This window comes from Amphiprion ocellaris, chromosome 18, assembly GCF_022539595.1.
Source record: "Amphiprion ocellaris isolate individual 3 ecotype Okinawa chromosome 18, ASM2253959v1, whole genome shotgun sequence".
NCBI lineage: Eukaryota > Metazoa > Chordata > Actinopteri > Pomacentridae > Amphiprion > Amphiprion ocellaris.
In genome coordinates, this window is record NC_072783.1 from 26,052,978 (window position 1) to 26,068,032 (window position 15,055).

At 39.5% G+C, this 15,055-nt stretch overlaps 1 protein-coding gene across 1 annotated transcript; it reads right to left on the reverse strand.

Moving 5' to 3' along the window:
• Window positions 1-774: 774 nt before the first annotated feature.
• Window positions 775-9,744, reverse strand: pax10 (paired box 10). Its single transcript, XM_023289843.3, has 8 exons — window positions 9,523-9,744; window positions 8,500-8,726; window positions 8,148-8,342; window positions 6,397-6,479; window positions 6,149-6,305; window positions 5,746-5,819; window positions 3,413-3,545; window positions 775-3,302 (listed from the first exon to the last, which is right to left on the reverse strand). The coding sequence occupies exons 2-8, from the start codon at window positions 8,603-8,605 to the stop codon at window positions 3,202-3,204; spliced, it is 849 nt and encodes a 282-aa protein (XP_023145611.2). The 5' UTR covers window positions 8,606-8,726; window positions 9,523-9,744; the 3' UTR covers window positions 775-3,201.
• Between the last annotated feature and the right edge of the window lie 5,311 nt (window positions 9,745-15,055).

Below are 15,055 nucleotides of genomic sequence, written 5' to 3' on the forward strand. Positions count from 1 at the left end.
TGACAAGAGCATTTGTCTACAGAGTTGGTGTATTTACTCTCAGTACCAGCAGGGGGAGACAAAACTTCCACACTCGAAGTTTAGCAGCAACAATGTGCCCATAGACCCATTTCTATTTATTTGGGCCCATATTTCTGTCTTTTTTTTTACTAAGTTTCGCTCTTAATAAATTCATAAATGTGTGATTTTTTTGTTGCTCAATGCATCAATTTGCTCTCCAGGCAGTGTCTAACTTTGTCAGTCTGTTGTTTGGTGTAGGGAAGGAAATGAACAATGAGTTATTCATTGACAACAGCTGCCTGCTAAGACCACAAATGATGCTGAAAACTAAAAAAAAGACTGAAAGATGCAAAAGTGCTCATTTGGAATTTAGAGTTTGTAAACTCATCACTGTGAGTGAGTCCTTTTACATAAAAATAGTCATGTGATCCATTGTTGACATAAAAATAATGATTATATCAGCTTTAAATAGACCAAATGTCAGCATCCTATTACAGTCTGTAACCCTGATAGTCTGTCAGGGGTCCAAAGCAATTTAATTGAACTATTATTTTACACTTATTATATTGGAATTAAAGTAGAAATTCAGTTAAACAAATTGCGTTTTATTTGGATAACTGATGGCATCGTATCACATTTGTCAAACATCCTCCTTGTCTTTATATTATTAAAACTGCCATGTTGAGTTGTTAATCTTTTCTCCTTTCTTAAAATTTTGAACCACACATATGGTGAGTAAAATGTAATCTGACAGCACAAATGCAGACCCATGAATTCATTCATATTCATTACACACAGTTTTATTTTCATTAAAGGGATCCAAGGCCTTCACAAAAGGGTTGACTCTTGGTAGCTATACAGTACTAACACAACACGCGACAACAACCAAAACAACACAAAGGACTCGTGAACGAGTGAAAAGACAAATAAATAAGAGCTGAAAGACATTTTCTTATGAGATGCATCAACGGAACCAACAGTCAGAGGAAAAGTGAGCAGAGATCCAAACTCTGCAAAGTACAGCTTTTGTACAATACTTGCTTCGTTTTCTGCGAGTAGCTGATTGTCTAGAGTGGCTTGTTTTTGGTCATGCACAGTTGATAAAGCCATTTGCTGCTGTAGTGCTGCAGTAATTTCACAGTTTATCCTTTTAGATTTGCTCCACCGCCAGCTTTGATTGTCATTTTCTGTCCAGTGTTTTGCATTTGACGTTTTGAAGGCAGCTTTGTTTTGCTGTAATGATGCTTGATTGTCACCGGCTGATGGATATGTGTCATTAGTGATGTACAAAATAAAATAAAATAAAGATACCCCGCCCATCCAAGTATGTATCACTGCTAATTCTGCTGTGCAATTACTTGTTTTTTTGATTAACTAGTAAAAAAATGATGTCCACATATATACAAAATAAAGAGAAAACCTTTAAAAAAACATGATTTTTTTTCTAACACCTGTAAATCTGTGACATTTTCTTAATATTTATATTAATTTTATGTTTCACGGAGCATCCCTAACAATTTACTCTGGCAAATTAATCTTGTGCTTTCAGGATGATTTGAGTCCACAGCGTGCTACATTCTTCCCTCCTGTAACATCTGACAATATTCCACAGTTTTCTTCATCATACACAGATGTCTGTACAAAAATATGCAGTCTGAGTGTAACGTTGCTGGCAGGAGAGGCAGGATTTACACTTTTTATGGTGTGTTTTTTGTTGTTTTTTTTTAGTTTTAGTACAAGTGATTGCCATAAGCAAGTCTAAAATCTTCACAGTAGCTTCACACAGCTTTTGCTCAGGGAACAGGCTAGCTATCACAATATCATTGAGCTGCTCAAGTAACAAGAAACTGTGGTTACACTTCACAATACACCTGGCATCTGCTGGCATTCGCTCAGTACTACAGAATCACTTTTGACATTTGAAAATTTCAAAGCTGCAGTTAATGAAGCTGTTTATAATTTATGTCTAATAATAACTTGGGAGAGACTGAAGGTAATCAACAGTCTTCTATCACATCTTTGATAAAATGTCAATTAAAAAAAAGAATGAATTGAAACTCAAAATTTCACCTACTAGAGTTCTGATGTTTAGACAGACATGTATCCTGTCTTTTTTCCTATTTTCAATGGGGTTTCTTTGCTTTTGAATCATAAAACTGAGAAAAATAAAAGCAAAATGTGTAAAAAATTTATAGTAAAAAAAAACTGAAACTCCCTTACTAGAGTTTTGGTGTTTAGACAGAAAAATATCCAGTTTTTTTATCCCATTATTTGATATTTTAACTTAAATTTCTAAAAATAAAAGTCAACATATGTGTAAAATTTGTGGGAAAAAAATTGAATTCAAAACTTCACTTACTCGAATCTGATGTTGACTCAGACGTGTATCCAGTCTTTCATCCAGTTTTTTTTTGTTGTTGTTGGGTTTCAAATTTAAACTTAAAAAAATAAAAGCCTAAAAGTATGTAAAATTTGTATTAAAAAAGAACTGAAACTCCACTAGAGTTTTCTCATTTAAGCAGACATGCATTCAGTCCATTTCCTTGTATTTGGGTGTGTTTTTTGGGTTTTTGAATTATGAAAATTCTAAAAATAACAGCCAAAACGTCTGTAAAATATGTTTTAAAAAATGTGAAACTCAAAACATCCCTTACTGTAGTTTTGATGTTTAGGCAAACACATATCCAGTCAATTCCTGTGCTTTTTGATTTTTAAATCACTAAATTTATACAACTAATAGCCAAAATGTGTGGCACAATAAATTACAAAGGGTTCAATGCTAATTCTCAACTATACATGATGAAAAAGTTCCACTTGCTGCATCCCCACAGATATCAAACCCTGACTCCAGCCTGATTCTAATCCTATTTTAATCCTAAACACATCTCAGAGGGATCCTATTCCTAATCCTGACTGTAGCCCTATGATTAACACACTATCCAAAGGAAGAAAACAAAAGTGCGACCTGATAATACTAAGACAACACCAGTATGACCAGAGTACTGTTAAGTGCAACCAAAGCTGCTCTTGGCTGGATTTGTAAACATTTAATGCATTTCGGGCTCTGCAACCCATCGAGGCCCCTCTGTAGCTCAGCCCTGTGCTTCCTTAAAACCTGTTTTCTTGACTCTTTTTTTTTTCACATGCCCTTTTTTTCCCCTTCTTCTTTAAATACGCCGGCTGGCAGCGATTATCTGTTGCTCACTGTAATCTGGCCCAGTATTGACCCAGGTTCTGACTCATGCTCTGCGGCTCGGTTCCTGGGACCTGGACTGGCACTGACACTCCAGGCGATATGAGCCCTGCAGGGAGGAGACGGAGGAGGAAAGGCTGTCAGTTTGGGGCTCAGTTTACAGGTTAATTCACTGTGCACGTCAGTAAGACATAAAAGGAGTGTTAAATAAATGCTCACCTGTGTTGGAGTTGGCGGAGGGCGGAGTCTGCAGGTGAGGGGAGGAGTACGCCGAGGAGTCAAAGCTGCGAGGTGCAGAGGGGGATGGAGGTAACATGCAGGAGTAGGAGGAGGCCGACTGAGGAGGAATCGACTGAGTGGACACAGGAGGGGAGGCAAGATTAGATTTATATTCCCAAAATCACTCTATTATCATCTAAGAAAGTCTGTTTTGATGCATTGCTGCACACTACATGTCGGCCACTCCAAAATTGGATGAAATTTTACATCAAATTTCAAATAATCCATGTTCACAATACTAAAACATGCAGTTGTTGTGTAAATTCATTTGTTCTGAAACCAAATTGAAAAAAAATAGGAGAAAAGAATGTTTGAAAATATTTTTTTAAAATATCAAATAAGTCTGGAGTTCCCTCTAAAATGGCATTTTAAAAAAATCACATAAAACAGCTACAATTAAATTTAAATCTCCTTTTTTTTAATATTATTTTTTCCATCAATGTCTCTTGTAATTGTGGGAATTTTTTTTTCTCTCTTCCATTTTTCATATTTTCATAACACTGTCAGCCTTGATTGAATGTCTCACTCTACCTCATGCAACCCTGTTATGCATATTATCAGGAGAAGACAAATTCTTTTGATTTTTTCTTTACATTTTTCCATGAGTAAGTTTGTCCTCTTGGTCAGCAGTAACAGCTAGGTGAATATCTAGCTTTCACTCCTGAGAAAAAGCTAACGTTAGCTTGGATTAGCAACCATGTTACTGTGATTAGAGTAGGGTTAGCAGACAACAAATAAAACAAAAATTATACCATTGATGTGTAAACTGAGCCAATCAAGCCTTTGATTGCTTATTACCTTTTATTGATGAATATGTAGCAGAAAATGGTAAAAGAGAAGGTGTTTTTTAATTGAAGCCTAAATGTTCTCTAATTCTGGAATGACCCATGCACAATAAAGGCAAAGTAAAGTAGTAACAGCACAGTTTCACTTTAACCACATGGAGGCGCTAGATCATTACAGTACAGCAGGAGCACCAGCAGCCCAGAAAATCTGCTGAATTATTTTCTACTGTTTCAAGCCTGAACTATTGCATTTAATAATATTTCCAGCATCAGCCACAATGTTTGCTTTTTCTAATGTCATAATTTGGAATTTCTGACACCAATCCATGATATTCACAAATACAGCAGAACATATTTTAACATTAATGTTAAACTAGAAACCAAAAATGTGTAATTTGATGCTGAGGTTGAAGCGACAATTTGCTACAATGAAAGCAACGTCAACGCCTATAATAAGAGCCTCAGGAAACATATCGGCCACTCTGATGATTTTTAATTAAGTGCTTCTTCTTTCAAAAAATGTCTCCAGGTTGAGCTGAATTCGGTAAACCATCTAGTTTTAGAATCAGTCTGATTACTTGTAATTTCCAAACAGTAGCAGGGTCTGATGAGACCTTTGATACTACAGATCCTGCGTATTAATTAGAAAAAATGTGTAAAATCTAAATAAATCTGCATTTTAGTTGTTGAGAAATCTGCTTGATTAATTAACTTATAAAGATCCAGCTGCTCTGGGTGCAAATATACATATAATATAAATAAGCAAAGAGGCTGCGCTCACATCTACACTGTTATTTAATTTCATTACCAAGAGGAAACCTTCCAACTTAAGGAATCATGTGTCACTATATTTCACTATACAAATTAACGCCTTTTTGCAGTCAGGATTTGACAGATCGCATTGAAAAATCAGCATATAACTAACATTTATTTTACATTATTGACTCTTCCAACAGTCTGATAAATGGATTAAATGAGATATTTCATTTACTGTCATGTGTGACAAGGAAAAGCAGCTAATCCTCACATTTAAGAAGCAGAAACCATCAAACACTGGCAATTTATTTGAAAAGTAACTTAAATGATCTTTCAATCGATCATCCAATTAGGTTTTTAAATGAATTGATCAAGCTGTTGCCGCTTTCATTATTTACATATTTGCTGTCTCTTTGCGGTTTTTGAATAATATGTAGTAGTAGTTGTAATGAATCATAATAGCTTGGCTGGGACAAGAGCAACAATAATAGGTGTGACCATATTAACAGGAAATTATGCCGTACTACAAGATGTTTCGTTGTTAATATTAGAAGATGTGGTCATAGTAGTATTATTCTCTGTCGTAGCATTCATCTCTTTGCGTGTTTACTCTGATCATTGGAGTTTCAGACTCTAGAGCTGATAATGTACGGGCCGGGCTGTGTGCTGATGGCGATGTGCTTCGTTATAGTTCAGAAGGTGCTGATGAATGATGAATGATGAATGTCCAACCTGGACTCCAGATGAGAAAACTGACAGCGAGCTGTAGCTGGGCAGGGACGACTCAGCCTGACTCAACATGGACCCTGGAGAGACACACACACACACACACACACACACACACACACACACACACACACACACATGCAGTCACATGTGATGGGAGCAGTGGAAATGTTTTAATATAGATGCACTCTAATGGAGAAACTCTAATGGTTTGCCTGCCTGAGAATGTCAAAGAAGACGAGCTCAGGGGTTTGTAATTATGAACTAGTAAAATATTCCTGCCAGCAGATGTATAAATCATAAAGAGCAAATGTAAACTCCTCGTTCGCTGCAGTGTGAGCAAACAAACAAGAGTGTGGGTAATTAGAGGTGGTGATTCTCGGTATAATTAGGCGGCTGTGGTGTTTACCTGAACTGCTGCCGTGCTGCTGATGATACACAGATGTGTTGAACGAAGTGCTCAGAGGGGCCTGGCTCTGCGAACAAGAAGTCACGCCGCCTGACCTCCTTTGGTTACGCAGCTTCTCCTCCCTCCTCCACTTGGCTCTTCGGTTTGAAAACCACACCTGCCAATCACAGAGTCCTGTCAGGCCTGTTCCACGTGTAATCATCTATCAGCAGCAAACGCATTTTGCTGCAGGAAACGCGTTGACTTACCTGTATCCTGGCCTCAGGTAAATCAATCTTGTTCGCCAGTCTCTCCCTCGCAAACACATCTGGATAATGTGTCCTTTCAAACTCTGTGGAAGATATTAACTCATGTCAAACACACAATGTGAGTCTTAATCCAGGCTGACAGCACTACAGGAAAACAGCTTGCTGGATAGCCCCCGCTGAGTGGTGTCCACATATTTTGGATTCATCTGCACATCTTCAAGTTTCGCTTATAATTAATTTAAAAAATGACTAATTTCAGCAGATATTAACCTGCATTTTGAGCAATTACTGCTTAATATCAGCATCACTAATTATCTTTCCGTGGAACGTATAAATCCAGGAGGCTGAGCTGTATCCTTACAACCATATTTGAAATATTTATCTGTTGCACTTTGTATAAATTATTTATCATTATGGAACACGCAGAAAGTTCAAGTGAAAGGATTCAAGTTGAGAAGCTGCCTAAGCACTTTATTTCAAAGAAGACCTACTAAAGCGAAGGAGAATCCTTACAGGTTTACATTCTGTCATCATTTATGATTTTTTAATTCTGAGCATCTATTGTGTCTCACAGAATGTCAGAATTATTCATGGCTTATTGTAAAGTGCACAAGAGGCCCAATGGCTTAATGTAAATGAATTCTGAACTTGTTTGAACATCAGTGAGTTCATAGTAATGAGACTTTCGGTTTCAGAGTATCATTTCTCACGGTGGCAGTTAATTTATAGTTGACAAACTGCTGACATTTTTGTTGTTGACAAGTCGAAACGAGAATCTGCCTCACCCTCTGACAGCCTGACTCATCCTCATGAACTCTCTGAAGTTCCAGGTCTGGTAACAGACACGTCTTAATGGATTGAACCGTCTGTGCTCGTGATGCTCAACATTAGTTTAGTGTGTCAATCAATCAATTAATGGTTTGTTAAGGTCACAGATGGTTACCGCCGAAAAAGGCAGCCAAATGTCTAATTATGTTTACAGCCGAGCATATTACATATTAAAGGGTAAAGTTGACACTGGTAACACATGGTTAAGAAAGACTTTTTCACAAGATAAGGATGCTCTCCGTAAATTAAGTCTGTCTCACAAATTGCTCTAATTGGCTTGGTTATAATTGGCATCTGTGTCAACACATGATTGTTATTGTGCCGTGGCTGTGCACTGAGGTCAGTGTACCTCATTAATGTCATTTGCACAGAGTGACCACACTGATACGTTTCCACTCGGCTGCACAGTGGACATTGCGTCCTTATTTAGCTCAAGGGCCCTCTGCAGCCATATCCAGTCAAGGGTGGCTTTCTGATCCCTCTCAGTGGTTATCAGGCCACGAGGACCAGATCTCGCTGCATAATACAGCCACAGTAATGATGCATTATCAAAACTCTGCTGGAAATGTTGCCAGGGGCTTTTTTGGAGCAGATCAGGAATATTTGTGGAGTTAAGACTGTGGATAATTTGCATGTGGACGTTTTCATGGCAATGCTTAGTCTCCCTCGGAGGGATTGATGAAGACTCTGACCTGCTAAAATACACACAGCCTGAGTGTGGAGGTAATTGCTCATTTGCTTCGATTGAAATTTGAACTTAACGCTGTAAACATGTTTAAAGACTGCAACCCAGTAACAAAGGTGTTGGCAGGGGGAAAAAGCAGCAGGACAAGCTGCGTCATGACACACTCTGCTCTGGCTGGCGCCCACGGAGGGCAGCGATTGGCTGAAACGGGGAGCTGTGCGTGTTTGCATGGCCTGACCTTTCTCCAAAGCCTCGATCTGCTCCTGTGTGAAGCTGGTCCTGTTCCTCTGCAGCTTCCTCTTGAGCTGCAGCCTCAGCTGAGACTCCTCGCCCTCGTCCCGCTCCACGGGCACTCCTCCCCCTCGGCCCGCTCCTCCTCCCCCGGCCTCACCCCCCATGCTGCCCTCCGTGTCCAGCAGACAGCCCTCAGACACTGGCGGAAAAGGAAAGGTGACGAAAGAGACGCATAAAGACAAAAATCCCTACAACAGAGCGTCACATTTTTAGCAAACAGAAGGGCGGAGAGACAGCCGCCAGTGCGCTACTAATTTCTACGTGGCTTGAATTTGGTTTACCTGACGCCTTCTCACCTGTGCTGTGCTGCGTCTGAACGCCGGTGGGGTCATGGTACCAGTTGTTGGGCCCGCTCCAGTTCGAGCCGCTCTGCAGGTTCAGCATGGTTAACTTCTCATACATACTACGAGCGTCCGAACCACCATGAAGAAGAAATAAAAGCAAATCCCGTCCTGTGTGCGTTCGCCCTGTTTACTGTCACCTTGGCTCCTTTCTGCCTCCTTCAATCCTCCAATCCTTGCTCCTGGGGGGGCAGCGGCGGCGGCGGGAGGGTTTTGAGGTGGGAGCAAAGATAAGAAGAAGAAGGAGGGGTTCATATCGCATGAGTTCACACATGGTTGGCATTGTGGTGAATTAGCCTCATGATGACAGACAGAAATGGAGTTAGTTACATGCTCGCTGTCGTAACGTGTGTGTGTTATACATTGCTACGCTGGTATACCACTGGGAGATAAGGTACATTAGAAGCCACTCTGAAAGCCATGACATTTATGATGCTGCTCGCTTTTAGCTCTATTTTTTGCTGATAAGCTCGAGCATGCATGTATGCCCGAGAAGAATTTATACGCATACTAACAGCGGCTGAGTGAAAAATTTCACATAAAACACCCAAACCAAGCTCAAGTTTAACATTCAGAATAAGACATAAGGTGCACAAGTGTGTCCTTTATCATCATGATCTACCTGAGTAAATATGTGGCAACTATTAGATGAATAAAACCTATTTCGTTCTTCTTTTAACCTGTGTTGAGAATAAGAATGGGAGCCAAAGATATGTCGATACTGAGCAAAATCTCACAAAGTAGTGCAGCAGCACAATGTCAAAGGTCAAACGTGATTCGTTTGGATGAAGCCGTCGTGAGATAACAATTCAGTAACCTCATTTTCAAGTAAATTCCAGAAAATATTAATGCACACGCTATTTGACGAGGCCGATCTCAAAGCTTGCACTAAAGTCTGATGAAGAAGAAGCGAAATCAGCACCGAGTGAAACACAGGAAAAAGAAAAGGCTCAGATGATGCGATTTTTGCAAACTTACCGAGCGTCCAGGTGAAATGATGCGGGGGTGTCCTGCGTGTCACTCTCCTCCTCTGTGGACCTTCATTCCCCTGTTTCCCCCCAACGTCCCTTGTTCTCCAGCTTTGTTGACAATACTGAGAGTGTGTAAAGGAGAGAGTGGGAGAGAGATGGAGGGAGTTAGACAGGGTGAGAGAGAGTGAAAACCGGAGAGGGGGGGCTCTGGAGAGAAATGCGTCTGCGGGCACTCTTGTCCTCCGAGCGATGGGGAGAGAGAGTGAGAGAGAGAGAGAGAGAGGGTGAGGGTGAGGGAGAGAGAGAGAGAGAGAGAGGGAGCCACCGAGGGGTGACAAAGTGAGTCAACATCAGTGTCAAGTTTGAACTTAATGCCAGCGAGAGGAGGAGGGGAGGCCGAGAGAGTGGAGCATAAAGCGCAGATAATGGAGAGATAGTGGATGATAAATAGATGATGGAATTCAATTTTAGCCATAAATTACACATAAATATTGAGCACAACTGGCAGTCAAGTGTGTCGCGACCAGACAATTGACATTATTAGATTATTGGACTCAACGGTCACACGAGTGACGACTGATTGGTGTTAATTCTTGTTTGGATGCTTAAAAGATTTGATCCTTCAAACTTTAATAAAGCGTCCATATGTAGCTGCTGTTTAATTATATCACTACTAAAAGAGAACAGAAGAATAAAAGACTGATGGGAATTATGATTAATAGGAAAGTAATAATAGGCATAACAAGACAATGTTATATTATCTGTTTAAAATCGAGGCAATAAATAACTTTATATCACAGTATGAGAAATGTTATAATTAAGAAGTATTTTGTTGCAGTAGAGTCATTATCAATATATAATTTTATGGTTTTTCTATCATCTTAAGACATTTAATATTAAATAAAATGTCAGGCCAAATAATTTAACATCTTAAAAAATATTTAAAATCATAAACAATGAGAAATTATACAAAAAAGTCCATGTAATAAAGAGATATTGCTAGGTATTAAATGAGCAATATTAGGACTAAAGGTTGATTCCAGTTTATTTAAGATAATGGATTGGATATTGATAATCATTAAATACATTAAAAAGTTCTTTACAACTAGATATTAGTTAGCTAAGAGTGTAACATCTTGAGCTCATTGATAATTTATCTTCGTGTTGCATTTTAATAAAATGGATTTAAATTATTTGTTTCATTTAAATATAAGGATTATTGATTGATTACAATCTTTTTTTATATGTTGGATTGGATAAAGGTTATCAATTTTGCTACCAAAGGCTGATTTTTTGATTTGATTATTAAATGCATTCCTTATTAGTTAACTAAATAATTTGATGTTTTCAGCTCATTAATGATTTATTTTGGTAATTTATTTCATTTAAATAAATATTAATGTCAAAATAATGATAATGTTTACAAAATTAAAGCTTCTAAATCCCTACATGTTTGTTTAAGAAAGATGAGTGATACTGAGGCATCATTTTGTTAGATCTGTAACTCATTAGGCTCCAGAAATGTTTTTAGAATAACATAACATGACAATATGGGTTTAGAAAAATCTCAGTTTATGTTCTGTATTTAAATACTGTTCCACAAAAGTCTGCTCACTCTGCAATTTATCATTTCTTATCATTTGTTGGTCATTTTCTTGATTCATTAATTAATTTTTTTGGTCACAAAACAGGGAAAATGTTCATTACAATTTTCTTCATATTGCTGCACTAAACTGATGAAATTAGAATATGGTGTGACAAGAAATAGCAGCAAATATACACATTTAAGAAGCTGGTAGCAGTAAGCTTTACTATTTATATTTAAGGAACAATTGAAATATTGATCTAGTTATTATTTTTTTTGTCCATCATCTGCACCAGTGTTACAGGCCTGCAGAGCTGCAGTAGGTGGGCAGCAGCAGCTACGTGAGGGTTAACAAGCGCTCACAGTCTGAGTTACTGCTGCTTTTCTGAGAACACCTGGGCATTGTTCTCCGACCACAGCAGTATTGTTCTCCTGCTGATAGCACGCTGAGCTTAAAGCTATGGGACAATAAACAAAGGCAATGTCTGGGGCCCAGAGCGGGTTAAAGGAGCACCATACAGAAACCCCCAACCGTAGAAACACAGGCCTGATGTGAGGCGTAAGTAATGACGCAGGTATGACGGTATGTATGGCGGAGTCAAAGAGCGAGAGCAGAGCAGGACCGGGGGTTTATATATATCTCTTTGCAACGGAAGGGAGAGAAGAAGTGAGAGATGGAAGATGGAGGCAGAGGGGAGAGAGATAGAGGGAGTGAAGAGGAAGTATGTGACTTTGGGGTGGGTGTAGGGGCTTGGGGATGGGGAGGGTGCCAGCTTGTTTTATTTCCGGTTGACAAGACTTTGCGCTCCCTTTCTCTCTGTCGCTCCCTCTCTCTTTCATACTCTGCTATTCTTTCTCCTCTGCCCCCATTGCTCCGTCTCCCCCTCCACCCGCCCACCTCCCCTCTTTCTCTGTTACTTTCCTCCGAGACGTGCCTCGGAGAAAGGAAAGGACTTGACAAGTTCAAAGGTAAAAACAAGTAAGAACGGTGGCGGGAGAAGCATTTAGACACTTCAAAAGAATTAAAACATTCAGTTAAAAGCCAAAAAGCATACAGCATTTAAGATTTCACTTGGGTAAAAGTAAAAACATATCATCAGAAAACAGAAGAAATAGAGCTCGTTGTGCAGAATGACTATGCACACATATATAAGGAGTGTTTCACTGCCATAAGTTCATAAAACATTCTTGCAATCTTGCACAAGACAAACATGATTATCCTTTGTAAAGTCATAATCTGCAAAGTCAAATAAACGTAGTGGAGTTTAAATATATATGAATACCATGTACCTGCCTCTGGAATTAAGTCTAGCAGAAGTATGAAGTAGCAAAAATCTGCACGCACAAGTACCTCAATGATGTACTTTTGTATCAAATGCACTCTGAACATGGGATTTCAGGGCTAAATGAGGGAAAGTTGAGCAACAAAAGCTAAACCTAAAAACATGATATTAACACCACACACCCACTCATCCACCCCCTTTGTTTTCTAGCTGGTTACCCTTTTGTTTTGCCTTTATTCAGGAATCATGGCCGCATCTTATTGTGTTGCAGTTGCTGGAATGTGGCTTAACCTATGTGCTCCCTATGTGCTGAGTGCAATAATGTGTGTGTGTGTGTGTGTGTGTGTGTGTGTGTGTGTGTGTGTGTGTGTGTGTGTGTGTGTGTGTGTGTGTGAGACGGCGCGTGCTTCACTGCAAAGATTCATGTAGCTCCAGGACATGCATTTTTTTAGTGCATCTTGTTAGTTCATTCCTGTCACCTCTCTCTCCCTCTCTCTCTCTCTCCCTCTCTCTCTCTCTCCCTCTCTCTCACCATCCCTTGCTTTTTCAGCGCTGAAGGGGGGATGGGGAAGGGGAGGCGGACGGGGCTGGGAGGGGAGAGAAGGGGGGAGGCGGCTGCGGTGGAGGCAGTCACCATGGCTACAATGCCACGACAAATATTCATCAAGTCGTTAAAATAAAAACAAACGGGAGTGCATTATAATTGCTCTCACTGACTGGATCCAATAATGCGTTCATATATTATGAGTGAGAGGAGCGGAGTGGACGGACTAGCACACAAAAAAATCATGTTAGTGATTTTAAAAAAAAAAAGTGAATATCTTCTGACCTGAGGGCAAACCAATGTAACACACACACACTCAGTCTCACTCACACGCATTTCAACTCTTTTTGTGCAACTTTATGTCCCCCATTACCTGCTTATGGAATTCCCTATGACTACTTTCGTGAGACTCTCCTCTCTTTTCTCTTTGTCCCTCCATCTCTCGCTCTTCCTTTACTGTTGTGTAGCCTCAGGCGATGCTGTGATGTGTCCTCCCTCTGTCCCTCCCTCCCTCTCCCTCTCTCTCTGTCCCTGTCACCTTCAATTGCTCTGTGAAACTAGACACAGTGCCTGGGGCAGGGAGGGAAGGGAGGGAGGAAAAAGAGAGAGGGAACGAGAGAGACAGACAGCTTTATAGACAGACAGAGGGAATAAACATTTGGTGTCATGCAAAAAACAAACAGGATTACCACAGTCCAGATGTGTGGAAAATCGATCGACTGAGTCATCTTCGTGTTCAGGATCGAGCCAAAAAGACGCGACGCTCAAATACTGTCGGACTGGAAACAACAGAAACACAAATCCGCCCAATTTAGGACAGAGTTTGACCCTTGACCTGGTTGTGTGTCTTTCAGTCAGTTCTTGTGTGTGCTTCACCACAGACACCTGTTAAACTGGTTTGTAGTTTCCACTTTTCCTCCTTATCTCTGCACACACTGAGAACAGTTCCTTCCTTTCAACACCTGGAGCACAAGTACTGCAAGGCCTCCTTCAAGCAGGTTTGACATAAATTGAGGACAATAACAACTTTGAAGAGGAATTTAAAAACATGAAACATTGTTCTCACATAAGCCACAACTTCCCTTTTAACCGTAAATTACTAAATGGATGCAATGCAAATGATTAAACAAAGAAGCTCTGATTGTCAAGTGAATACCTGAGACAAGCTCTGATCATTTTCACGTGAATCTGCTCATTTGTATAAATAAAAACAAGATTTTTTGTACTTTTAAAACCCTTTGCAGTATCTATCTTTTACATATACTAAAACATATACTATATCAGTATTTTTCTACTTAGGTACAGTCTGTGCAATATTAATACTAGTATTTTTAATTATCAAAAAACATGTGCAATACCACTGATATGTGTAATATTGTTATGTCTAGACCCAGTACTTATGTATATTTGGGTGTATTTCATAATTATTTACACAATCTATGCTGCTGTAACATGACAAATGTCCCCATTGTGGGATGCTCTTGTTAAAACATGAATTCAGGATCTCCAAGCAGAAGAAGACATTTTTACTGAAAATTAAACAACTAAACGAGGCTTTACGCCACATTATGATATTATCAAAATTTGATATGACAAACTCAAGAAATATATACAAAAAAAACCATTTGTTCTGTCACAGGAGAACACAGTAGGTATGAAATATAACTCAAAAATCCCCAAATTGATCTTTATTAATCCTGAAAGAAAATCTTGTGCTAAATATTTCTTAGAAAAAATTATAATGACATGAGAATAAATGCAGCGCCTATACATACGGTCATGGAAAAAATTTTAAGCCCCCCTTGTTTGTTTGATGAAGGGCTTCTTCCTGCCCTGTGTGACTTCAGACCAGCTTCAAGAAGTCGGCTTCTAGCTGTCCTTGTTGAACAAGTCCCATTTCTCCACAGTGTCCACTCATTTTTAAGGTCCCTGGAGGTCTGATGATGATTCCTGACACAGGAACGGATGAGTGACGCTCATCTCGTGGGGTAGAAAGACGTTTCCTGCTGAGACCAGCTAGCAGTTTGGTAGAACCATGTTGGGCTTGTATTTTCTTGGTGTAATGAACAGCTGTCTTGGAGATCTTCAGTTTTTTCGCTACCTGTCTCTCACTCATGCCAATTTCCAG

Excerpts from the sequence above, each read along its gene's own strand:
- pax10 (XM_023289843.3), bottom strand. The coding sequence starts at position 8,605 with ATGTATGAGAAGTTAACCATGCTGAACCTGCAGAGCGGCTCGAACTGG. Across the intron at positions 6,480-8,147 it reads GATCGAGGCTTTGGAGAAAG|AGTTTGAAAGGACACATTAT; the intron begins GTCAGGCCATGC and ends TATCTTCCACAG. Across the intron at positions 3,303-3,412 it reads CTCCGCCAACTCCAACACAG|GGCTCATATCGCCTGGAGTG; the intron begins GTGAGCATTTAT and ends TCCTCCCTGCAG.